The sequence below is a fragment of the Gossypium raimondii genome, chromosome 12, assembly GCF_025698545.1.
Source record: "Gossypium raimondii isolate GPD5lz chromosome 12, ASM2569854v1, whole genome shotgun sequence".
NCBI classification, from domain to species: Eukaryota; Viridiplantae; Streptophyta; class Magnoliopsida; order Malvales; family Malvaceae; genus Gossypium; species Gossypium raimondii.
In genome coordinates, this window is record NC_068576.1 from 7,813,493 (window position 1) to 7,839,343 (window position 25,851).

Genomic DNA, 25,851 nt, shown 5'->3' on the forward strand with positions numbered 1-25,851 from the left:
AATTTCTCACTAAGCATTTAAAAAGTGATTTTGTTTATATATTTGTAATGTGAGAATTAACGTGTTATGCATATTATGGAAGTAATGCCCTAATAGACTTAATATAATAGCTAGGAAATGATTAGCATGCCAATAATAGACGTTTAACGTGCGTGTGTTAGAAGACTATGACTGATGTCTTATGGTGAAACACGCATGTAAGCTACAAATCTATTTCTAGGGTGTACAACTAGCAGGACTTCTAGTGCGATATTTTAGATGTTCGGTTGGTTAGTCCTATGTGTTCGACCTTTATTTTGCTAAATTTTACTAAGGGCAAAGTGTTAAGCTCTAAATGTGAAAATATTGAATAACAAAACATATGTTGAAACAAAGATGACAGCTGCTAAACTGATTTAGTTACAAAGTGGAATAAAAAAATAATTGATTAAAAAAGTGGAGGTAAATGTGAATAAAGACATTAACAAGATAGAGATATAAGATGTAACACTCCAAACCCGGCCTAAACGTTATGGACAGATTATGAAGGTTACATTGATATTTAAAAATTTGACCATTTGATCTCAAAACAAATATATTTTTTTAGGAAATTGAAAATTTGAAGTTTAAATCTAACTTTATAACTTTGTGACTCTGGAAAAAATGTTTGTCACAAATAGCGTGTGAGAGCATATTAAAACATTGCTTATTATTTCAGTTTTATACCCATCACACTTTAGTTGCATGCTTCGTAAAACACATTATTCCAATTAAAGCTGAACAGCGGAAAAAATTTTAGAGTTGTTTAACTTTGAAAACCATTTGTTCGATTTGCATTATCAAAAACCATCCTAGTTTAAAAATTACCATCTAATTAAAATGTTTAACAAGTTTCAAACCAAAGTTAATGTACAAAAAATAAAACAATTCAATAGTCCATAAAGTCCAAAATAAAAGTTTATGGTAGATTTAAAAATAGTTAACTGAGCCGAGCTCCCAAGCGCTATCAAATCCTAAGTCTGAAGATCACCTGAATAATATTAAACAAATGGAGTGAGCTAAAAAGCTCAGTGTGTGCCTTGACCCACAAGCAAAAATCACATCAAAACATACTTTAATGCGTATAACAAAACAGACAAATCAGAAATTTTACATGAATAAATGCATATGTCAAAATAGAATAATTCTACCCCCATCCACTACACACCACTCCATCCAACCAATCATACCAAATAGGACTACAAGAGCCCGTCCATCCATCACACCAATAAGTAAGCGTATGTCACTATACAGATAAGTGTAGTCAAGCTACCAGAAATAATGCGGTAAACCACCAAAACCAAATAAGTGTGGTCTAACCACCAAAATTGCAGGCAAGCTACTAAAACAGATATGTGGTTAAACCACAGAAAAATATAGATCATTAAACTATCAACACATCCTCTGTCACATTATCATACCCCACCCCAATGCACATGCAAAAATATACTAACATCTCATGCTACATATGATCATAGCGAAAACAGATTTATGACATGCTTACATAAGTGTCTTCAAAATAGATTATGTCACATAACCTACACAGAGTTTTGCTAATCAGAGTCATGCTTTAATAACATGCATACATTTAAATTATGAATTTCGTGGTCTTACATGCTTACAGAGTATCTGCAAACCTAATTTCAAAATCTCACTTCCAGCCCAAACTAGGCCTAACAATCCACCCAAAATGGGCCCACACACCTTATTTGTCCACACCGTGTGACCCACATGGTCTGCCACACGGCCAACCACACGGTCGCATAACCTACACGGTTTGCCATATGGCCAACCACACGGTCGTGTACCCATATAGTCTACCACACAGCCAACTGCACGACCGTGTGACCCACATGGCCAACCATACGGTCGTGTGACACAGTCTGCCAACTTCGAAATTTTTACGAAATTCCAGATTTTTGTAACTGTTTTAAGTGTTTTCGGGTTAGAAACACACACCTTAATGCCACTGGAATATCGAAACTAACACATCAACAAGATCTTGTACATGACATTCACAACTAAACTTAATTATCATCTAATTACGAAACTAAAACATGAATTTGGTGCTAAACACTTAAAAGCAGTCCCCTAAACCAGAATCTAATCACTTACTCCAGAAATTCAACGATTAATTAGTAACTAGACCATCGACGGTTGGTTGTGCATCCCTCGTTCTTCTAATAGAATAACCAAACATCAAACTAAGCACCATCATCCAAATCAATGACCATTTACCCTCTAAAAGTCCAAATCAACAAAAAGAAATACTACATTACAAATGGTAACACAAACATTCTTACCCAAGATGAAAACACCTTAATCCCACACTTCTACCACAATAGCCAACACTAGAACTGGAAGGAATAATGGCAAATTGAAGTTGAACCGACTAAAAAAGAAGGAACAATGGAATGATACCTCGGATTATGACAAGGACCGAAATCAAGAAAAGAAAAGAAATAGAGGTGTAAAGTGAAAATAATTTTGGCAGTGGAGGAAAAACAAAACTTGATAGTCAAATTAGAAACAAAATGAAAAGCAGAGAATGGAAAAATTGTTGAAAGAAGTGGAGATTTTGGACGGAAAAAAAAGGAGAGAAATTTTAGGGACTTTTTCTCTTTTTAAAACAAACAAATATAATAAATATCTAACCAAATCCACTTAATATCAAATTTGTTATTGCCACATCCTAAAAACTGGGTTAGAAGAAATTGGGTTAGTGAAACCACAAGTAGTCACGTCTCATTTTGAATTAAGGTTATGAAAATTAAGTCAAGTAATTTGTTCTGGTTCAATGGTTAAAAATTGTGTTTGTGTGTGAGAGGTCCTACTCTTGTGTTAGAATACTTTTCCTTAGATTTTTGTTAATTTTTGTTTCAACCTTAGACTTTGAAGACCCAACTTATACATTTTTTTCGGTCAACTAATGTCAAAGATAAGCTACTGGTTTAATGGTAAGGCTTCAGCTTACCCCTTGGTTCTGTGTTTGAATCCTTGCGTGAGCAAATAGAATTAGTGGGGTTGTTGTGATTTTTGTTTTTCTTAAATTTTATTTATTTAATCTTTTGTTAAAAAATTAATTAATTAAATTATTATTTTGAATTAATTAGTTTTTCCCAAAAACCTTTATTCTCTACGTTTCTTTTTATTCCCACTACACCTCTTTTGCCGTTCCAAGTTTCATTCTTTCAACATCCTCTATAACTGTTTATTTCTTTCTTTTTAATTGTAGGCATTTATCTTTATTTTATTTTCTTTCTTTTCTTTCTATTGGACTATTCTTGAGCAATTATTTTCTCCATTGTGAACCATTCTTTTTCTATTTGGTTGCCATCATCCTTGCCAATCCATTCCTTAGTCTTGTGTTAATTCGTGTGTGGGTAAAAGGGCTTCGACATGGTAAGTGTAGTCCTTCTTGGACATCGTTAGTTCTTTGTGAAAGTACGTGGTTATATATGTAAGACCAATAACCCATCTCCGTCGCCAGATTAGGGTTACGGAGCATTATCGAACAATCAAAATAATATTAACATCATAACATTAAATAAATTAATCTCAATCAGAAACCTATCAAATAGATGTATTTAGTCCCTAAATTGAGCCTTTGAGACCCTAAAGATAACATAGAAGCAATTTGAGACTAATTTCAAACAAAACTGAAGATTTGGAAAAAAGTTAAAAATTTTGAAAACAAGTGCCACACGACCGTGTGGCCAAGCCGTGTGACATAACCCAGGTTGTGTAACAATCGAATAAGGGACACACAGTCTTGTCCTAGCTCATGTCCTCACCCGTGTAACTCACTGAATTGGGTTACATGGTCGTGTCGTAGGCTGTGTGCCAGACCATGTAACTCTCTGACTTGCGACACACAGCCATGTAGCAGGTCGTGTGCTAAGCTATGTGTGTCATATGGTCATGTGACAACCCGTGTCCCAGGCCATGTGATCCATAAATTGACCCTAAATTCAAGTCATTTCAAGGCCAAACCATACCTAACCAACCATTCCATTTGTGGCACAAATTCAAGAGACTTAAACATCATTCAAACAGATTTAAACACAACATTTCAAACGTCCTATTTTATCTAATCAATATACCATTCAAAGGCACAACATTTATACCAAAACATCATTAACCAAAATAAGTCAATATTGCCATATTACAAGCACAAAAACCTAGTTCCTTAACTACCAAATAACATCACATATAACGATTTGCATATCATCACAAACATATCAACAAAGATTATGTATTTCAAATACCTAAAAGTGGCCAAAATGATGTAACTTGACAGGGCATTGAAAGTCCATCAAACCAAACATAAACTTCAAAAGCATATACATACCAAATCAACCATTAACACATTCATGAACTACCATTACAAAAGGTCCTTTACATGCCATATATAACCTTAGCCAAAATACTCAAAAACTACCAAAATGATTGATGGATAGTGTGATTGATCCCCGACAAGCTTCCAATCGATCGAGCTTCTGATAATCTATAAAACAAAAGAAAGTAACTACGTAAGGAACTAGTGCTTAGTAAACTCGTATAAACTCAAACATAACTTACCATTTCTTTAGTACAAACTATAAAATAAGCATAATATCATTACTGAGACCATAAGTTTAGTAAAAGCCTATACAAGCACCATCAAACTCATAAGTTAGTAGGCTCATCCATGATACATGTGAATTCAACCATAATATAAATAGATTTTCATATGCAAATCATTTATTACATTAGCCTTTTCATAGATTATGATTCAATATCCTATTGTGTACTTATGATGCCATTCCTTAACTTACCCGTTGAACCATTTAGAATTACATTGGATACTCGGGACTGCTCACACATAGTGTGCCTTTCCATATAACTGTAACCTTTCCTTTTCAATAATGCTCACACGAGCTGTGAAATGAGCTTACTCACACGAGCTGTGGGTCGGAATGTTAGCTACACGATGCTACTCACACGAGCTATTGGAGAATTCGCAACAAATGCAGGACCTCAACTATCGGTAAGACATTCAAGACCAGCACCCAAAACATGAAACCTCTAATGACATGTCATTCGTATCCTAAGAATTCTTAAGATTCAAACAGGATTTACGATCTGTCAATTATTGATATACCAATACATATACAATTTCAAGTCCGTTTATATTAACAAAACATAACAGATAATCAATTTAACTAACATTAATACAATCATAATTCATACGAACTTACCTCAATAACTAGAGTCGTAATTGTAACAGCCCAATTTTTAGTGGTATCGAAAACATTTTGGATCACTAAATCCGACAAGTAAGCTTGAAAATTTAATAAATTAATAATTATGGGTCAAGTGTGAATTAAGAAGAATTTAATAGGTAAATCAGGTCTAAAATGAGGTATCGAGACCTCAAATCTATAACCCGACCCATAAATATTTTTATAAATATTTATGGAGTGCCATTGAGTTAGTATTAAAGTTTCATCAGAAAACTTTAACGTTTTGGCCGTCAATTAATTAAAAAGAACTAAATTGAAAAGATGCAAAACTTGCTAAAGTAATTAAATAGCCTAACAATTAAATAAGGAAGGACTAAAAGATAAAATGGACCAATTTAAGTGGCTGAGGCGGCATACTGTTAAAAAAATCAAAGATTTTTATGTATTTAAGGACAAAATTGGAATTACAATAAAGTTTATGTGGCCAAAATTTATTTTAAGGATTACAAGACCATTTCTTCTTGAAATTTCAGTAGAAAACAGCCATGGAAAAGGGTTGAGAGCTGCTATTTCATATTTTAGCTTCAAGTAAATTCAATTCTTGTTTTTCCCTTGAAATTTTTATATTTTTGGACTTTTACAATTAGGTCCAACTTAGTATTCTATTAGCTTTTGATTTTGTTGAAAGTTTTGGAAGATACCATTGATAAGTTTGTATGGTTTTTGTTATTTGGTGAGCAAATTAAGATGTTAATGGATGTTTAAAGGTGTATTATTAAAGAATTTTGGATGAAAATATGTTTTAGGGATTAAATTGAAAAGTATTAAATTTGTGGAAAAATCTAAAATTTTAAGAAATCCATGGGCTGTTATTGATATGTATGAGAATTATTAGGCTTGGATCAAGGGTTAAATAGAAATAATTTCATTTTTCGAGCCTAGGGATGAAATTGTCATGTGTTAAAAGTTTAGGGTCAAAATGGTAATCAATATATTGCACTAAAACAGTTTTGGGCAGCAGCAGTGTGCCAACTTTGAAAAATCACCAAAAATTGTGGGAATCAAATTAGAAGATGAGTAAAAGATAAAATTAAAGTTTATTGAGTCTAGTTTCTCATAGAAGGAATGGTGTAAGCAATAGAATTGTAAATCATGAGATATAATAAATTTTGTGAGACAGAATCAGAATAATTTCGGAATCCCCTGTTCTGACTTTGGAAGATCATTAAAAATTATAAAAAATTAATTACGGGTTAAACTTTATATTTTTACAATCCTGAACGAGTATATTTTCATGAGAAATAAACGGGAATACAATCTGAATTATGTACAATGAGATAATCAATTTTTAGTGAAGAGAGGCAGAATTGTTGAGCAGTGCAATAGGGGAAACTTTAAAGAATAAACTGTACTTATTGGCTTGGTCAAAAATTCTAAAATTTTTATGGTACAAAGATTTATGAACCTAGTTTTAGGGAAAATTAACGGATTTTAATTTGGAGATCCGTAGCTCCGGAATAAAATAATTTAGTGACTCAAACTCAGATGGGCAGCTTTAAATTTACATATAAGTGAGTAATGAAATTATGTATAATGTTATTAAGCGTGTTATATACATTAAAGATGTGGAATGGAGAGGAGGAGGAAGACAATAAAATATATGAATGAATTGTGTATAAATGGTTATATGCCCGATTATAATCGGTCAATGGTAAATTGAATGGTAAATACATATTGATATTGAAAGAATTATTGCGGTATTGAAAAGCAATTGATCAAATGTTTAAGAAATTTAGTCATGATATATATATATGTGTGTGTGGTAATTTTGATATATGGATGTATTTTGGTTGTGGATTGATCATGATGATAAATGTTAGGTATATTTGGTCTATTAAGTGACATAATTGAGAAGTATGATAGGTGGGTCATTCTATGTGTGAGATGATGGTATAATTTGGCTTGGTTAAGTAAGTTAAAAGGATGATTACATCATTGAGGTTGCACTGATTAATTCGGTTTATGTGATGGAAATGTCAAGTACATTTGTCTTTGATGCGTGATGATTATTTAATGCCATGAGAATTTGTTTATTGGTGAGGTTTAAAATGTATCTATATTTTGTTATATAACTTGTTTTGTAATTTATTTGACAAATAATAAAAATTAACTCGGTTACTATGTGAGGTGAATTATGATTTGGGTAGCACATCTATATTCTGCAATAATAGATAAAATATATTTATGTCATGGATGAATGGTTAAACACTTGGGCTAGTATAAGGTGTATATTTAGTAAGGTTAGTTGGTAATGAAGTAACATGTTTTGGTTTAACATCGAATAGAGAAAATTTGTACTATCTTTGTGGCTAATATTGATAGTTGTATGGGAGATGAATGGATAATGTATATGTGCACACTTAGCTTATGAGATATTGAGTAATTGATATATTACAATAGTTAAATAGGAAAATGTGACGACATGAGAATATGTAATGATACGGATCAATTCAAGTACTCGTGATGAATTCAACAAGTAAGTGGAAATTTATAAATTCATACGACGAGGAAGTGAAAGATTGTGAGTATATTGGGCCACGTAAACCCTAATTAGCGAATCAAGAATAACAATTTGAAAGTTTTAGTTTAGATGAAATTTTACAACTCGGTTTAATATGATTAAAAGTGTATGTGTTCTGGTAATACCTCGTACCCTATTCCGGCATCGAATACTGATAAGGGGTGTTACAATAATAGTAGAATTTGAAACTAATCTGAACCTTTCTCCTTCCCTCGATTTAAGTCCGATTTTGATTTATCTTAATCTAAATAGATAATTTCATTCAATTAAATACTTCAAGTATTCAATTCAATCCACAATTCATATTTATGTAAAATTACAAAATTACCCCTAATATTTTAACTATTCACAATTGAGTCCTTAACATCATAACTTGAATATTGATAATTTTAATCCTCCATACAAGCTAGCCGAATTTCCTAGGGACTCATATCAACCCACTTAAATCATCATTTCATAATTTTACCATTAAAATTTACCATTTTCACAAATAAATCCCTAAATATAATTTCACCAAAAATCACTTAACAAAACATGTTTGTTTAATAACCAAGATTAATAATCTATCAAATAACTTCAAAACCTATTAAAAACAACCATGGCAAGTCCCTCACTATTTTAAATTTTTACAAATTAACCCCTGGGATAGCTAGATTAAGCTAAAACGAACTCAAAAACATAAAAATTATTAAAAACGGGGCTTAAATTCACTTACATGCAAGATAGGAACTTGGTCGAACCAAATTTCTTCCTTTGGGTATGTCTTGTACGATTTCAACAAGAAAAAATAAAGAAGGAAGATGATGATGCATTTTTATCATCTTTTACCTTAATTACTAATTACTTATTTACCATTTTAACCTTTAAAATCCATTAAAATTTCATTAAAACCTATCCATAAACATCCACTAACATATAACATATAACCTTAATTACTAATTACCATTTAGCCCTTTTAACTAGTAGAATTTAGCTTTACATCTTTTACGATTCAGTCATTTTTACTTAATTAACTATTTAAACTTCAAAATTTCTTAACGAAACTTTAATACAACCTTAAGATCATCTCATAGACATTAAATAAATATTAAAATAATAACTCAATCATCGAAATTCTGGTATCGAAACCACTATTTTCTACACTAAAAACGGGTTGTTACAACTCTTTTCCCTAAAGGAATTTTTATCCTTGAAAATCTTACCAGAAAATAGGTTCGGGTATTGCACTTTCATAGCTTCTTCTGGTTCCCAGGTAGCTTCATCGACTCCATGACGTTGCTAGAGAACCTTAACTAATGTTATACGTTTATTCCCTAACTCTTTAACTTCCCGAGCTAAAATTCTGATCGGTTCTTCACTGTATGACATATTTGGCTAAATCTCAACATCAACAGGTGAAATCATGTGTGAAGGGTTTGATTAGTACTTCCGTAACATCGACACATGAAATACGTTGTGAATTTTCTCTAATTCAAACAGTAAAGCTAAATGATAAGCTACTAGCCCAATTCTCTCGATGATCTCATACAGCTCGATGAATCGTGGACTAAACTTCCCTGTTCGACTAAAACAGAAACATTTTCTCCAAGGTGATACTTTTAATAACACTTTGTCGCCAACTTCAAATTCAATGTCTTTTCTTTTCAAGTCTGCATATGATTTCTGAATATTTGAAGCAGATTTCAAACAATCACGTATTACCTTAACTTTTTCTTCAATTTCTCGTATCAAATCAACACTAAATAGCTTTTTCTTATCCAATTCAGTCCAGTACAATGGAGTCCTAAATTTCCAACCATATAAAGCTCTATACGGAGCTATACTCACATGATAACTACTATTGTATGTAAATTCAAGCAACAGAAGAAGTTTCTCCCAGCTACCCTCGGACTCCAAAATACAACAATGGAGCATATCTTCGAGTACTTGAATCACTCGCTCAGACTGACCATTTGTCTGTGTATGGAATGTTGTACTAAAATGTAGTCATGTACCCAGAGCTTCATGTAATTTACTCTAAAATCGAGAAGTAAACCGTTGATCTCTATAAGAGATAATAGACACCGGCACACCATGTGGTCTAACAATCTCAATAACATATAGCTCTGCCAACTTTTCAAGTGAATAATCCATACGTACTAGAATGAAATGTGCAGATGTAGTCAAATGATCAACAATAACCTAGATCACATCTTTCTTCCGCGGAGACAAAGGTAATCCTAATACAAAATCCATCATACCCGTTCTCATTTCCACTTCGGAATCACCACAAGTTGTAATAGTCTAGAAGGTACTTGATGCTTGGCTTTTACTTGCTGACAAATCAAACATTTCAATACAAACTCTGAAATCTCATGTTTCATACCTGGTCACTAGTACATCTATTTCAAATCACTGTACATTTTATTACTACCAGGGTGTATCAAAAAATTACTGCTGTGAGCTTCATGTAAAATCTTTTGCACAATACCAGAATTTTTTGAAACACAAATCCTATTCCAAAAATACGAACTACCATAAGGAGTAACGTGAAATTTTGAATCAAGTGTCTTTTCAATCTGCTCCTATTTAGCAATCAACTCGGAGTCACTTTTCTAAGCTTCACAAATCTATTACAGAAATGTTGGTCTAGCTTTTAATTTCGCTAGAATAGAACCATCATTAATCAACGTAAACCAAGTGTTCAAAGCGCTCAAAGAAATTAAGGATTTTCTACTTAAAGCATAAGCAACAACATTAGCTTTTCATGGATGATAATTGATGATCAAATCATAATCTTTTAGAAGCTTTAACCATCTATGTTGTCTCAAATTTAATTTTTTTTGGTGACATCAAATATTTTGGGTTTTTGTGATCCGTGAAGATATGACATTTCTCTCCGTACAAATAATGTCGCCAAATCTTTAAAGCAAACACAATAGCTACAAGCTCTAATCATGAGTTGGGTAATTTTCTCGTGCAGTTTCAACTAACAGGAAGCATAAGCTACCACTTTGCCTTCTTGCATCAAAACACAACCTAAACCATTCAGTGAAACATCACTATAAACCACATATTTCTTGCCAGACTCAGGCTGAATCAACATAGGGGTTTCTGTCAACAACACTTTCAATTGATCGAAACTTTGCTGACATTTCTTGGACCATTCAAACTTGATATCTTTCTGAAATATCTTCGTCAACGGCGTAGCAATCATCAAAAACCCTTTCACAAATCTATGATAATACTTGGCTAAACTCAAAAAGCTTCTGATTTCTGAAACATTTCTTGGAGGCTTTTAGTCTACTATAGCTGATATTTTACTCGAATCAACTCTAATACCATCTGCCGATACAACGTGTCTAAAAAATCCAACTTCTCAGAGCCCAAACTCACACTTGCCAAATTTAGCAAACAACTATTTCTAGCGCAAAGCTTGCAAAATTATTCTCAAATGTTGTGCATGCTCAATTTCATCTCGAGAATAGATTAAAATATCATCAATGAATGCAATTACAAATCTGTCTAGATACAACCGGAATATTCTGTTCATCAAATTTATAAACACAGTAGGTGCATTGGTTAAACCAAACGGCATAACTAAAAATTCATAATGTTCGTACCTGGTTCTAAAAGCAGTCTTCGGCACATTCGAATCTTTAACCCATAACTGATAATATCTAAAATGAAGATCAATATTTAAAAATACTGTCGCACCTTTCAATTGATCATACAAATCATCGATACGTGGCAAATGATATTTATTTTTTATTGTGACTTTTTTAAGTTATTGATAGTTGATACATAATCGCATTGACCTGTCCTTTTTCTTAACAAACAATATAGGAGCACCTTAGGGAGAAAAACTAGGCCGAACAAATCTTGTCTGTCAATTCTTGCAACTGGGTTTTTATCTCTTTCAACTCTGTAGGTGCCATTCTATACAGAGCTATTGATATCAGAGAAGCTCCCGGTACTAACTCAATAGCAAATTTAACCTCTCTAACCGGCGGTAACCCTGGTAACTCTTCTAGAAGTACATCTGAGAACTCACAAACGATCATGACTGACTTTAACTTCAATTCTGAAGCCCTAGAATCATATATATAAGCTAGATACGCTTAACAAACCTTTCTTACATATTTCTGAGCTGACATAGCTGAAATCATATTAGTTGTACTATCTAATTTATCATATTCAACCCGAACTATTTCATAATTTTGACATATCAACAAAATTTGTTTTCGTCTACAATTCACAACAATATCATGCAAAGTCAACCAATTCATACCAAGAATTACATCAAACTTATCAAATGGTAATATCATCAAATCAGCCGAAAAGTTACAATCCTGAATCATTAAGGAACAGTTTCTACAAACTTTATCAACTAACACATACTGACCCAAAGGATTCATTACTTTAATCACAAATTCAGTTGACTCATAAGATATTTTCTTATCCGACACTAAGGTTGTGCATATATATAAGTGTATTGACCCCGGGTCAATCAAAGCATTAACATTAGTATCAAAGATAGAAAATGTACTGGTAATCACGAGGGTGCCAAAGCTTCCTCACAAGCTCGAATTGCATAGGCCCTAGTTGGTGCCTGAACCTCAGGTCTAACTATAGAATCTTTTGTTCCACTTCGACTATTACCTGTATTTCCACTATTTCTGGATGATCTTCCTTTCGCAGCAGTGTTATTCAAACAAGTGTTTTGAGCTTTCTCTCTATCAGACCTTTCAAGAAAATCTCAAAAAAATGGTTGTATGAACACATTTAAAGCACGATCCATCTCTTAACCTGCACTCCCCGAAATGTCGTCTATTACACTGTTGACATTCAAGTTTATTATTTCGAACACTTTCCACACTCGCTACATAAGTCGCCTGAGATCTCAAATTCAAATGTTACTTCCCTTTATCTTTTTCCGAGAATCTTACTGAAGCTGAGGTACGACTCTGAAATTCCTTTGATTTCTTCGATCGAGACGACAATGATTTTCCTATAGGTCGTTTACCATAGTCATGAGCCTCAAAATCCATTTTTCTTTGAGCTTTACTAAGTTCTTTGGCTTTGTGTGATCGATCTACCAATACCACAAATTCTTTCAATTCAAGAATCCCAACTAATAGTTTGATATCTTTATTTAAACCATCTTCAAACCAAGTGCACATAACAGCTTCTGTTGGTATACATTCCCAAACATACTTTCTAAGTTGCACAAATTCTCTTTCATATTTTACGACAGACCTACGACCATGCTTCAGCCCTAAGAACTCTTTTCTTTTCTTTTTAAGGTATCTCTGACAGATGTATTTCTTTTTAAATTCAACTTGGAAGAAATCCCAATTCACACTATCTTTTGGTATCACCGCAATTAAAGTATTCCACTACTGATATGCTAAGACTTTTAGCAATGATATCGTACATTTCAAACTATCAACAGGAGAGCAAGACAAATCATCGAAAACTCTAATAATATTCTCTAACCAAAACTTAGCCTTTTTTAGATCATCTTTCGCTGTACCATGAAACTCTTCAGCCCCATACTTACGAATATTATGAATTGGAGGCCTATTCATTCGTACCAATTCTAAACTTTGAGGAATAATGGGGACAGGTTGGGTACGGGAGGGGTTGGAGGTTGGAGGTTGTTGAGCCATCGATTTCATTCTAACGAACTCAGAGAACCACTCAGACATTATTTAGAAGCATGCTTCTTTAGCCTCACTTCCCCGGCCCTCAGCTACAGGCCTACTGCTACATTAACAGGAACTTGCGCATTACTTTCAACTTCATTGGAATCAGCTCGGTTGAATGACATCTTTTATCTATATGAAAACATAATTCGATTTGAGTCAGAAGATATCACACTATCACAGGTTATATAGTGGAATGTATTTCTAACTCCATACATATTACGGTCAGCCCAAGAACTGACTAAACCACAGCTTTGATAGCATTAAATGTAACACTCCTAACTCGTCTTCATCACTGAATTATGGTTACGGAGCAATACCGAACAATCAGAATAACATTAACATCATAGCATTAAATAAATTAATCTCAACCAAAAACCAATCAAACATATGCATTTAGTCCCTAAATCGAGCCTTCGAGGTCCTAAAAATAACATAAAAACAATTCGAGACTAATTTGAAACAAATCAAAATATTTGGGAAAAAAGTTAAAAATTTTGAAAATAGGGGTCACACGACCGTGTAAAAATTAAATAAGGGATACACGGTCGAGTCCCAGCCAGTGTCCTCACTCGTGTAACTCAGTGAATTGGGTCACACAAGCGTGTTGTAGGTCGTGTGCCAGACCGTATAACTCTCTGACTTGCGACACATGACCGTGTCATAGGTCGTGTGCTAGGCTGTGTAACACACTGACTTAAAACACTAAGAATTTACAAATGACACAAGGTTGTGTCGCCAAGCCGTGTGATCCATAAATTGACCCTAAATTCAAGCAATTTCAAGGCCAAACCATACCTAACCAATTGATCCATTTGAGCACACATTCAAGACACATAAACATCATTCAAACACATTTAAACAAACCATTTCAAACATCCTCTTTTGTCTAACCAATATGAAATTTAAAGGAACCACATTTATACCAAAACATCATTAACCAAAACAAGTCAATATTGCCATATTCCAAGCACAAAAACCTAGTTCCTCAACTACCAAATAATATCACATATAATCATTTGCATATCATCACAAAAATATCAACCTAGTGGCCAAAATGGCCTAACTTGACAAGGCATTAAAAGTCCATCAAACCAAACATAAACGTCAAAATCATATACATACCAAATCAACCCTTAACACATTTATGAACTACCATTACAAAAGGTGCTATACATGCCATACATAACCTTGGCCAAAATACTCAGAAACTACCGAAATGGTTGCTGGATAATGTGATTGATCCTTGAAAAGCTTCAAATCAAAATTAGAGAATGTCCAGTATGGTTTTAACCCATCAGTTGAATGGCAGAACAATCCCAGTTCAGATACAAAACAGATAAAAAAGAAATGCAGTTCTTCTTACCCCTATTTGCTACACACAATCTCTGACCAACCGAATACACCGTTAAAGGATTTTAATACCTATCCAGCCCTACACACCATATAGTGTCAGTCTGACACGTTCAATGTGATTCCAGACTAGTTGCCTAATTAAATAGCGATAAAACACCATATTCACATATAAATTATGGCTTAGCCACTAAACCAGAATAGATCATTTCCTCATTTACACAATCCTCATCCAATGCAAATGCATATTTCAGATGTCAGATGTCAAGAACGTACACACATTCATTAAGATTCAGTTCATAGTCAGGTGGTACAGATCAATATCATCAGCAGTCATTACAATCAGTATACATTTAAATAATCAACGGCTCAGTCTTAGATCATCAGATAGCAACTTATATGGTCTTATTTAGATAATATGTACACTATGGAAGGCCTACATTCGCATTAGATGATGCTTATGGCCTAAGGGATAAATTCCAAATCTGACCTACGCGCTCGTGTGGTTCCACATGACATAAATAACTAGCCTGTATAACCTCACATGGCCTGGCACACACCAGTATGCGTACTCGTGTGGTCCTAAATTGTAAATAGTGAGTCACACAGCCTAGACACACACCCGTGCCTCTGACCCATGTGGTCTCTAATAGCCATTTTTCAGACGTAATAAAAAAGAAAAATAAAAAAAATTAAGAACGAAGAAAAAGTAGAAAGAAAAGAAAGAAAGGAAAATGGAAAAAGAGGAAATGAGAGAGGGAAACGTTAAATTCTATTTTAACTACCGATAAGATTTCTAACATTCAACAAAAATATTCCTTAAAGCATACATTGGGACTCGAGCACATGACCAATGACAGAAACAAGCGCTTGACTATAGAACCAGCAGGCTCATTCTTGAGCCTGATTTACACAGAATTAAACTTATGTTGTTAATTCTAGAATAGAGGTTAACTTAGAATAAAATAGCAAAATTTTCCAAAGATAAAAGTCGAACTCTTGACCTCAAACAAATAAGCAGAGCACATAACCACAGATACAAAGACTTAATTACGACAGAATTTAACAGCCAGACATTCAAATTTTTAGGGCGAAAAAACTCGCTCCCCTAAAAGAAATTTCAGCCTCAAAATTTACCTAACTCAACTAGATAAGGAAATTGTTGATAGATGGAATTTTCAGGTTCCTAGGTGGCTTCTTTAGTGCCATGATTCCACCACAGCACCTTAACTAAAGAAATAGTTTTCTTTTGCAATACCTTGTCATCTTGATCTAAAATCTGAACAGGCTCCTCCTCGAAAGTCAGATCCGGTTGTAACTCACTCTCTTCAATAAGGATGGTGTGCGACGGATCAAACTGATACCGTCTTAGCATCAAGATATGGAACACATCATGGATTCGATCCAATTTAGTGGGTAATTCTAACTAATAAGCAACAGGTCCGACACGTTTCAGAATACGATAAGGTCCAATGAACTTTTGGCTCAACTTGCCCTTACGTCCAAATCGGAGAACCTTTTTCCATAGAGACACTTTAAGGAACACCTGATCCCATACAGAAAACTCAATATCTTTTTTCTTTAAATCCTGTCAATCAGAAGCGGTCTTAAGACGGTCTCAGATCAATTTAACAGTATTCTTAGTTTTAGAAACTTGCTCGAGACCCAAAACCCGATGATTACTTAACTCAGTCCAACACAGAGAAGTATGACACTTACGACCATACAGAGCCTCGTAAGGTGCCATCTGAATACTAGAATGGAAGTTGTTATTGTACGCAATCTCAGCCAATGATAAGTAATCTTCCCAACTACCTTGGAAATATATTACACAACCCTAAAGTATATCTTCCATGATCTAAATAACTCGCTCAGACTGTCCATTAGTTTGAGAGTGTTACGCAGTACTGAAATCGAGTCGGGTGCCTAATGCCTCATGAAGCTTCTTCCAAAACCAAAATGTGAAACGCGGATATCTATCAGAGATAATCGAGACTCCAGTCCTATACAGTCTCACGATTTCAACAATATACAGCTTAGCGAGCTTCTGCAGTGAGTAATATGTTCTAATAGGAATAAAATGAGTGGATTTGGTCAATCGATCAACGATGACCCAAACTGAATCTTTCTTAGTGGGGGTTAAAGGCAACCTAGTAACAAAGTCTATCATTACAAGTTCCCACTTCCACAGAGGGATCTTAACTGGATGAAGTAGACCAGAAGGCAACTGATGTTCGACCTTAACCTTTTAACATGTCAGACAGTGTGATACAAACATAGTCACTTCTCATTTCAGACCAGGCCATCAATAAACTTCTCGGAGGTTCCGATACATTTTATTTCTACCAGGATGCATAGCATAAGGGCTACTATGTGCCTTCTGTAGAATCGATCGCCTCAACTCGTTGTCGTTAGGCACACAAATTCGACCTCTAAAACACAAAACTTTGTCACTGTTCAAACTAAAATTTAAAATTTCACTCGAATCAATTTGTTGCATACGCTAAACCAAAGGCTCATCTTTCAACTATTTAACTAAAATATGTTTGACCCACATTGGTTTAACCTACAGTCCAGCTAGCAATCCCCCATCCTCAAATAAACTCAGACGAGTGAACATTGCTTTTCGTTTAGTCATCGCTCTACGGTTAAGAGCATAGACTACCACATTAACCTTACCAGGATGATACTCTATCACACAATCATAATCCTTAAGCAACTCAACCCACCTACGCTGTCTAAGATTTAACTCATTTTGAGTTAACAGATACTTGAGGCTCTTGTGATCAGTGTAAATGATACATCTTTCACTATACAAGTAATACTTACAAATTTTTAGAGCAAACACGACTGCAGCCAGCTCTAGATCGTGCATAGGGTAGTTACCCTCGTGTATATTAAGTTGTCGCGACGCGTAACCTACCACTTTACCGTCTTGCATTAAAACACATCCTAGTCCGACGTGTAATGTATCATTGAAACCCACAAACTCCTAGCCTAATTCAGGTTGAACTAGAATAAGAGCTTGCATCAGAATAGACTTGAGCTTTTCAAAACTAGACTGTTGTTCCTCAAACCACACAAACGGAGCGTTCTTACGCAATAGCTTCGTCAGAGGTGACGCAATCAAGGAATATCCCTTGACAAACCTTCGGAAGTAAATTGCTAAACCCAGGAAAATATGAAGCTCAGACACATTTCTCAGCTGTTTCCACCCAACTAAAACTTCTATTTTCTTTGAATCGACCTGGATCCCTTCAGCAGTTACCACATGCCCTAGAAAAAAATTTCCTACAACCAAAACTCGCACTTGTTTAACTTAGCATACAATTACTTTTTTCGGAGTGTTTAGAGAATAATAAGAAGGTGTTTGTCATGCTCAAACTCAATTTTGGAATAAATCAGTATGTCGTCGGTAAAAACTACCACAAACTGATCTAAATATGAGTGGAACACTCGATTCATTAAATCCATAAATGCAGTCGGGGCAATCGTCAACCCAAAAGGCATTACCAAGAACTTGTAGTGCCCATAACAAGTCCTGAAAGTGGTCTTGTACACATTATTTTCTTTAACCTTGAGTTGATGGTAACCAGAATGGAGATCAATCTTGGAGAAAACATATGCCCCGCAAAACTGGTTGAATCAGTCAGCAATCCTCGATAGTGGATACTTATTCTTTACCGTCAACTTGTTCAGCTGTCAGTAATCTATACATATTCTCATTGATTCGTTATTCTTCTTAACAAACAATACTGGTGCCCCCAAGAGACACGTTCAGTCAGATGAACCCTCTATCGATAAGTTCCTAAAGCTGAGCTTTTAGCTTCACAAGTTCTTTCAGTGTCATGCGGTAGGGTGCAATGAACACAGGAACGGTACCTAGTAAGAGATCGATGCTGAACTCAACCTCTCTATCCAGATGTATTCTTAGCAATTCCTTGAGAAAGATGTCTGGGAAGTCCCTCACAGTACGAATATCTCCTATAGAAAGATATTTTATTTTTATTTAACCCTTTTGACACACATTAGGAGCCCAAAACACAGTCCAAGTGTTGACAAACTTGACTCTGATACCACTACATATAACACCCCAAACCCGGCCTAAACGTTAAGACCAAGTTTGGAGAGTTACATTAACGTTATTGGGAAAAACCAACTTTTATAAACACAACTAAAAATCGTCTGACAGATTATAACAATCTTAAAACCTAGTCGATCGTTCAACTATATTAGAAAGTCATAATAGGAAGAAAATACTGAAATTACTGAAAATATAAATAAATGGTGATAAAACAGATTAACTGAGCTTTCACTACGCTGACCCGATCAAGATTAAGAGTTACTTGTAATTCAGTCAACAATAAAATAAGTTGAGAACTCAATGTGTAACTGATATAAATTCAATTAAAAGCACAATTATAATAGTAAATTCTTAAACTCAAGTTCAAATTAGAATTAGAGAATGTCCAATGCAGTCTTAACACATTAATTGAATGGTAGAACAATTCCAGTTCAAATACAGAACAGATCAGAAACAAATGCAGTTATTCTTACCCCTATTGGCTACACACAATCTTCGACTAACCTAACATACTGTTAAGGGAACTTAATACCCATCCAACCCTATACACCATATAGTGTCAATCTGACACGTTCAATGTGATTGCAGACTAGCTGTCAGATTAAATAGAGATAAAATACCAGATTCACATATAAATTGTTGCTTAGCCATTAAACCAGAATAGATCACTTCCTCCTTTACACAATCCTCATCTAATGCAAATGCATATTTCAGATGTCAGATGTCAAGAACATACACACAGTCATTCAAATTTAGTTCATAGTCATGTGGTACAGATCAATATCATCAGTAGTAATTATAATCACTATACATTTAGATAATCAACAGCTCAGTCTCAGATCATCAGATAGCAACTTATACGGTGTAATTCAGATCATATGTACACTACGGAAGGCCTACGTTTGCATTAGACAACGTTTACGGCCTCAAGGATAAATCTCATATCTGACCCACATGTCCATGTGGTTCCACATGACCTAAATGATTGGCCCGTACAACCTCACACACCCGTGTGCCTGCCTGTGTGTCTCACACGACCTGACACACACCTATGTCGTCTGCCCGTGTGGTCCTAAATCGCAAACAGTGAGTCATACGGTCTGAGCGCACGCCCGTGTCTCTGACCTACGTGGTCTTTAATAGTAATAGTAAGTCACACGGCCTGGACACAAGCATGTGTCTCTGGCAGTGTGGTCTCTAATAGCAACAGTGAGTCATACGGCCTAGACACACACTCGTGTCTCTAGCTCGTGTGGTCTCTAATAGCAACGGTGAGTTACACGACCTACCACACGGCCTGGCACACGGTTGTGTGGCGTCAACAATCATGGTTTTTGGCATCCAAATTTCACAGAGAATCGGGTTTTCAATACATACCTGATATAGATTTTGACGTAGGAGCAACGCAGTGGAACCCAAACCTTAGAACGACTATCCAATAACCAATTCAACAACTATTCTCAATGAATCACAAGAATTAACGCACAAAACTAACTCTTATGTCGAAAAACTTCGACACAATCTGCTCACTCAGATTTCAACACTCACTTTACACGTGATCACGAAAATAGAACTAATGTGTTGGAGAAATGATTCTCGCAAGATCCTTGCCTAAAGAGGGAGTCAAACGTACGCTTAAAATAGAAAATTCGAGTAGCAAAACAATTTCAACCAAAGAAAAAAAACAACCAAAAACTCACAAAAAAAATTTACGGTAGAACTTACACAAAGATCCTCCAACGATATAACGAACAATGTAAGACCCTCAACTAGTCCCGATAGCCACTTTATAGACGTAATAAAAAAGAAAAATAAAAGAAATTAAGAACGAAGAAAAAGAAGGAAGAAAAGAAAGAAAGGAGAATGGAAAAAGGGGAAATGAGAGAAGGAAACGTTAAATTCTATTTTAACTACCATAAAGATTACTAACATTTAGAAAAAATATTTCTTAACGCATACACTGTGACTCGAGCACAGGACCACTAACACAGGCATGTGCTTAACTGTTGAACCAGCATGCTCATCCTTGAGCCCAATTCACACATAATTAAACTTATGTTGTTAATTCCAAGATAGAGGTTAACTTAGAATAAATTAGCAAAATTTTCAAAAAATGCAAGTCGAACTCTTGACCTTAAACAAATAAGCAGAGCACATAGCCACAAATACAGAGACTTAATTACAATGGAATTCAACAGTCAGACATTCAATTTTTTAGGGCATTACACTAAGAGGCTTACCACATCAATAACGCACAAAAAACTAAGTCTCAGATGGCATATCCTCCTTCTCCTCATCACCTCAGATCTATAATCATCCTTCGATCTATCCTCATCAGGCTCTTTAAGAATAGTTCCTAATAGATTTGGCGGCACTTTTACATACACAAATCTCATATATACGCCAAAAATATGACTAGAAACTAAAAATTAAAAATAAAACCACATCTGCTTTCAAAGAAAATGGAGTGAACAAAATCAAAATCATGGAAAATGTGAACAAAATAAAACCATGAAATCGTGGACAAAATTATGTGATGTGGACTGAAATTAAAACCAAAATAAATATCATGAAAAATAATGTTGAAGAAGCTACAACTAGTGTCACATGCCATAAAAAAGAGCATGTGACCAAGGCATACTTTGGTGATCCATCTTGTTTACTTGGGGTTATTTGACCCGTCAAGACTGACGCATTACTTAAAGAGATTGAAGGTTCATCTACTTGAAGTCCGATGAATATGTAAACACTCTGATCATTTGTATTTTACCAAGGTAAATATTTGTAATTTTAAAAGATCTTGTAAATCCCTTAGAATCTCAACTTAAATTTTTTAATTTTTTAATTACTATGTATCTTATTTATTTTTAAAAATATCGATTAAGGACGTATGATGATTTCTTAACCCCATTTGTGGAGTAAACAAAATTTGACCGGTGTATCAAATAACCGCCCATTATATATATTTCCAAATTATTAATAAATACAAATATAAAAATTAATTTTATAATGAGCCATTATAGATTAGTTATTTATATTATTCATTTGTTAATTTATAACTATTTCAGTTTTTCTTTCTTCACAAATAAATGCAGAAAGTTAAATATTAATTCACAATATAAGTTAAATTAAATAATAAGAAAATTATATAATTTATAAAAATAAAATGAAAATATTTTTCTGTTTTCTTCGTTGTTAATGTCATAACTACTCTATGTTACGTTAATTATATATATAAATATAAATATAAATATAAATATTTATTTACGTTATTTTATAATCATTTTTATCTAGTTCTTTTCTTTCTCCTTTTATATTTTGCACATATAAAAATAAAAAAATAATGATTATATTATAATTTAAATTATTTTTCAAAAACTATATAATTTAAAATATAGAACATTTGTTTACATTGATTTTATATTATAAAAAATCCATTTTCTTCTTTCTTTTATTTTCCTTGTATATAATTGGTAAATATAAATGTTTATTTGCATTAATAATTTATATATAGTTACTTAAATAAACTGCAATGGTTAATAATGATAGTCCTATCCTCGGAAAAGAAGAAATCCTAATGAAAAGGAAAATAAAATATAATTACAACTGAAAATAGTATTCATATTTGACGATTTATTTAATCTTTTACAAAAAATAGTAATTAAAAAAAAAAAAAAAAGAAGACGAGTCCAAATCCTCGTATAATTTTTTTTCACTGAACTAAGCTCAGATTCCTCTCATAAATCTAACTATGTTTGAAAGACGAAATCTAAAGCAACAGAGTTTCTGTGTGACTCCCCATCCCAAAATTCAATTCCATAAAGATAGATTTACAAAAAAAAGGTTTATATTAAAAATATACATTTAAATAATAATAATAAATGAAATTTTTTTCTATTGTGAAAAATTAATGTGATCCACCCCTTTTGACATTGACACAACACAACCACCAAAAATCTCTTGCCCCTCCAGTACAAGTAAAGATTGCACTATCTCTACACATTGTGAGAACTCACAAATTTCTCAAAGGATCTTTGTTTTAAAAGGTGGTAGATGAATATCTTCAACCATCGCTATGGATCAACCTCACAAATCGCGAGGGAAATTGTTGATTTGCCCTTCTTCCAATACATCTTTATCGTTCGTCTTGTAAGCTATCCTTATGCGCATCACCAACGATTTCTGAATGTGAAGTAGATAATATATAGTAACTAAATCTCTACTAATATACCCTTTCAAAAATGGTGCTCCATACCAAACATGAATATGTCTTTTTTTAAGGTTTCATGACTACCACAGCTTACTTTACTCTCTTTTCCATCTTCAAACTTCCTATCTTTCCTACCAAGCTTAAACAATACTGGTGCAACCCACAAGGAAATCAATAGCTTTATTAGCAACCATGTCATTCCAAGCTCTTTCCTTCTCTTTTTGAAGAAGTGCCACTACTAAACCCTCTTATGCTATACCCCAAAATAACAAGAAACTGGATAGTCGAATTCAGGGACAACAATATTGCTTTGCTACCTTCAGGCTAGTTTTCAGATTTTATCAACACCTCTTTTCCTAGCTTCTCTTGAATTCGTCTTCTTAGGCACAAAACTAAAAACCTTAAATCTAGGGAAATAAATCATCCTTTGTCTACTCCATAAGAGTAAAATGGACATGCACTTCAACTCTTGCCTATAATGGAACTACATGCAAGCATCATCTAAAGTCAAATACTTCTAAAAATTAAATAGTATAAAAGATGTCCAAAACATTGATAAAGAGTAGCGCAAAAAAACATGGTAAGTCCAAGAAGAAACCCTATGATAAAAAGTTAGAAGAAAAAAAAAAAATTTCTATGATGAAAAATAAAATAGCATCAGAGAAAAATATTTTTAATATTTTTAATTATTATCAAAATTAAAAATGTTTTGGAATGGATTGTTTTGGACTAAACAATTAAAACTCTTTTGGGCCATACTATTCAAGCCCAGGCCTAATTTCAAGTGTTTTGGCTTAATTCCTCATTGGTCGAGTTATGATTTTATCCCCCTACTTTATGAACTGAGAAGAGTTAGCCAAATTTTGATCCTTGTACTTTACAAAAGCTGAGCAAGTAGTCCATTTGTTGGTAAATACATCAAGTTGAACTGCTAATATTTGTTAATTTGTTACATATAAATTTTTGAACTGTTTAATTTTGCTAATTCCTTGCATAAAATTGCTTAACTATAAGTTTCCAAGTCAAACAATTTAATGACAAGGTTTAACAACATTACCTAGTTGACTAACTTCTCAGTTTTCGTAAAGTATGGGACTAAATTATGACAAAGTACACTAGAGGGACTAACTTCTGAATTTTTTTAGAGGGATGAAATTCAGAATTAGACCTTCCTCAACTGTTTCTTGCTGCTGCCTTTTGTCTTTGTCCTACAGCTTCATCTCCTTTCTGATCTCATTTTTTAACTGCTCTCCTTTCAGTCACAGGAGGCCGAGTCCCAGGAACCCGACATAAATCCCATCCCAAGTCAGTGTCAACTTGCGTCGACACGGGTACCAAAATGGATGAGTTGGAGCAACACAGATTTTAACCAACTAAAGACTAGGTATATGAATAATTTACTAAACCTTTTTCTTGCTAAGCCATTAGATTCAGAAAGAGTAACAGATAAGTATAACTCAATAAACATACCTTCCCATGTTGGGTATTAGTGACTTTCAAACATTGTGTGATGGACCCATTACCGCTTGCAGGCAAAGTATTGCTGCTAGCAGGATCCAAATGCAGCTGAAGAAACTGCAGAATTTAAATGCAGCAACTGTATCAGCATCACACTCATTAAAAGGAGAAGAATGAGAAATTCTATATGATAAGATTTACAAACTTTGATGGTTACTTTCAAGGAACAAGAAAATACTATAAATTTTGTGAAACTAATGAAGACTCAATTTTAGGAACCTACAAACAAGGCTAAAGAAAAAGAGTACTCTTGAGGCATATCGAGAACTACTAGTAAGAGCAGGCTTTAAGTTGCAAATGGCAAAGTTTTTAGTTGTTCACATTAATCCATGATAAAAAAGTAATAGATAGAAAACCGATAACGAAATATCCACCAGTAAAAGATGGCAGTGAAGACTGTTATAAAATTTCTATACTATATGTACAGCAAGCTCAATAATGACAATCTCGAGTTACCTTTGGAACTGCCGCCTGGAAAAGAAAACCATTATAAACATTAGGTGACAAATTTGTAAAAGTAGCCTGGATGAACGTTGTTTGTGGGTTTCCTGGTTGCTTTGAGAAGTTGAACGTCATCCTCAAGGTGCTGCTCTCATATGCAACTAAGGATGGATAAGCTGGACCATTTTCCTCTGCTCACAGAAAAGATAACTATAACTACTTTGGCAACTACAAGGCTATAACTATCGGTCAAACAGAGTTCCAAACTTTAAAATTTACCATGCTTTTGAGTAATAGCACCCGTCCCGTTCAACAAATCCATCATTCCAGCAGAACTTGCAGGAGAAGTGGCATTTGCAGAAAGTGAGGAATGTGATGCAAGGCCATTTAAATTGGCAACTGGTGCTTTGTTGTCATGACTGGAGGATAATATGTCAATTGCTGATGAGCTGCTTTGCACGGGAGGCAATGTTCCAATTGACAAAAGATCCAGCAGAACATCTGTACCAGTTTTTGGAGACTGACTTGTGCCTAGAAAGTCAAAATAAGAAAATCAGACTTTTTTAATCAATAGGCAAGAAGCAATCAAACACTGAAAGTAGTTCACTTTATGAAATATTTATCTTTATGGCGACACAAAACAAAGTTCTCTTAGGAAAAGATGGCAATAAAAACAACGAGAAAACATTTTCTTTCAACATTTTACCCTTTCACAAATGTCAACTTGAGTAATT

General features: G+C 34.0%; 1 protein-coding gene across 5 annotated transcripts in view; it reads right to left on the reverse strand.

The window, feature by feature from the left end:
- Window positions 1–4,310: 4,310 nt before the first annotated feature.
- Window positions 4,311–25,851, reverse strand: part of LOC105763119 (AP-1 complex subunit gamma-2) — a 36,676-nt gene continuing 15,135 nt past the window's right edge. The window contains exons 15-19 of one of the 5 annotated variants that reach the window (XR_008191955.1): window positions 25,397–25,648; window positions 25,133–25,308; window positions 24,629–24,733; window positions 24,327–24,474; window positions 23,014–23,130 (exon numbers count right to left, since the gene is read on the reverse strand). Coding sequence is in view for 4 of the 5 variants with exons in the window: in XM_012581210.2 (XP_012436664.1) it covers window positions 23,035–23,130; window positions 24,629–24,733; window positions 25,133–25,308; window positions 25,397–25,648 (629 nt within the window). In the remaining variant the exon portion in view is untranslated. Of the gene's footprint in view, window positions 4,526–22,526; window positions 24,475–24,628; window positions 24,734–25,132; window positions 25,309–25,396; window positions 25,649–25,851 lie in introns of those variants that run through there. The other 4 variants (XM_052625414.1, XM_012581210.2, XM_012581211.2 and 1 more) reach the window with 4 other exon arrangements.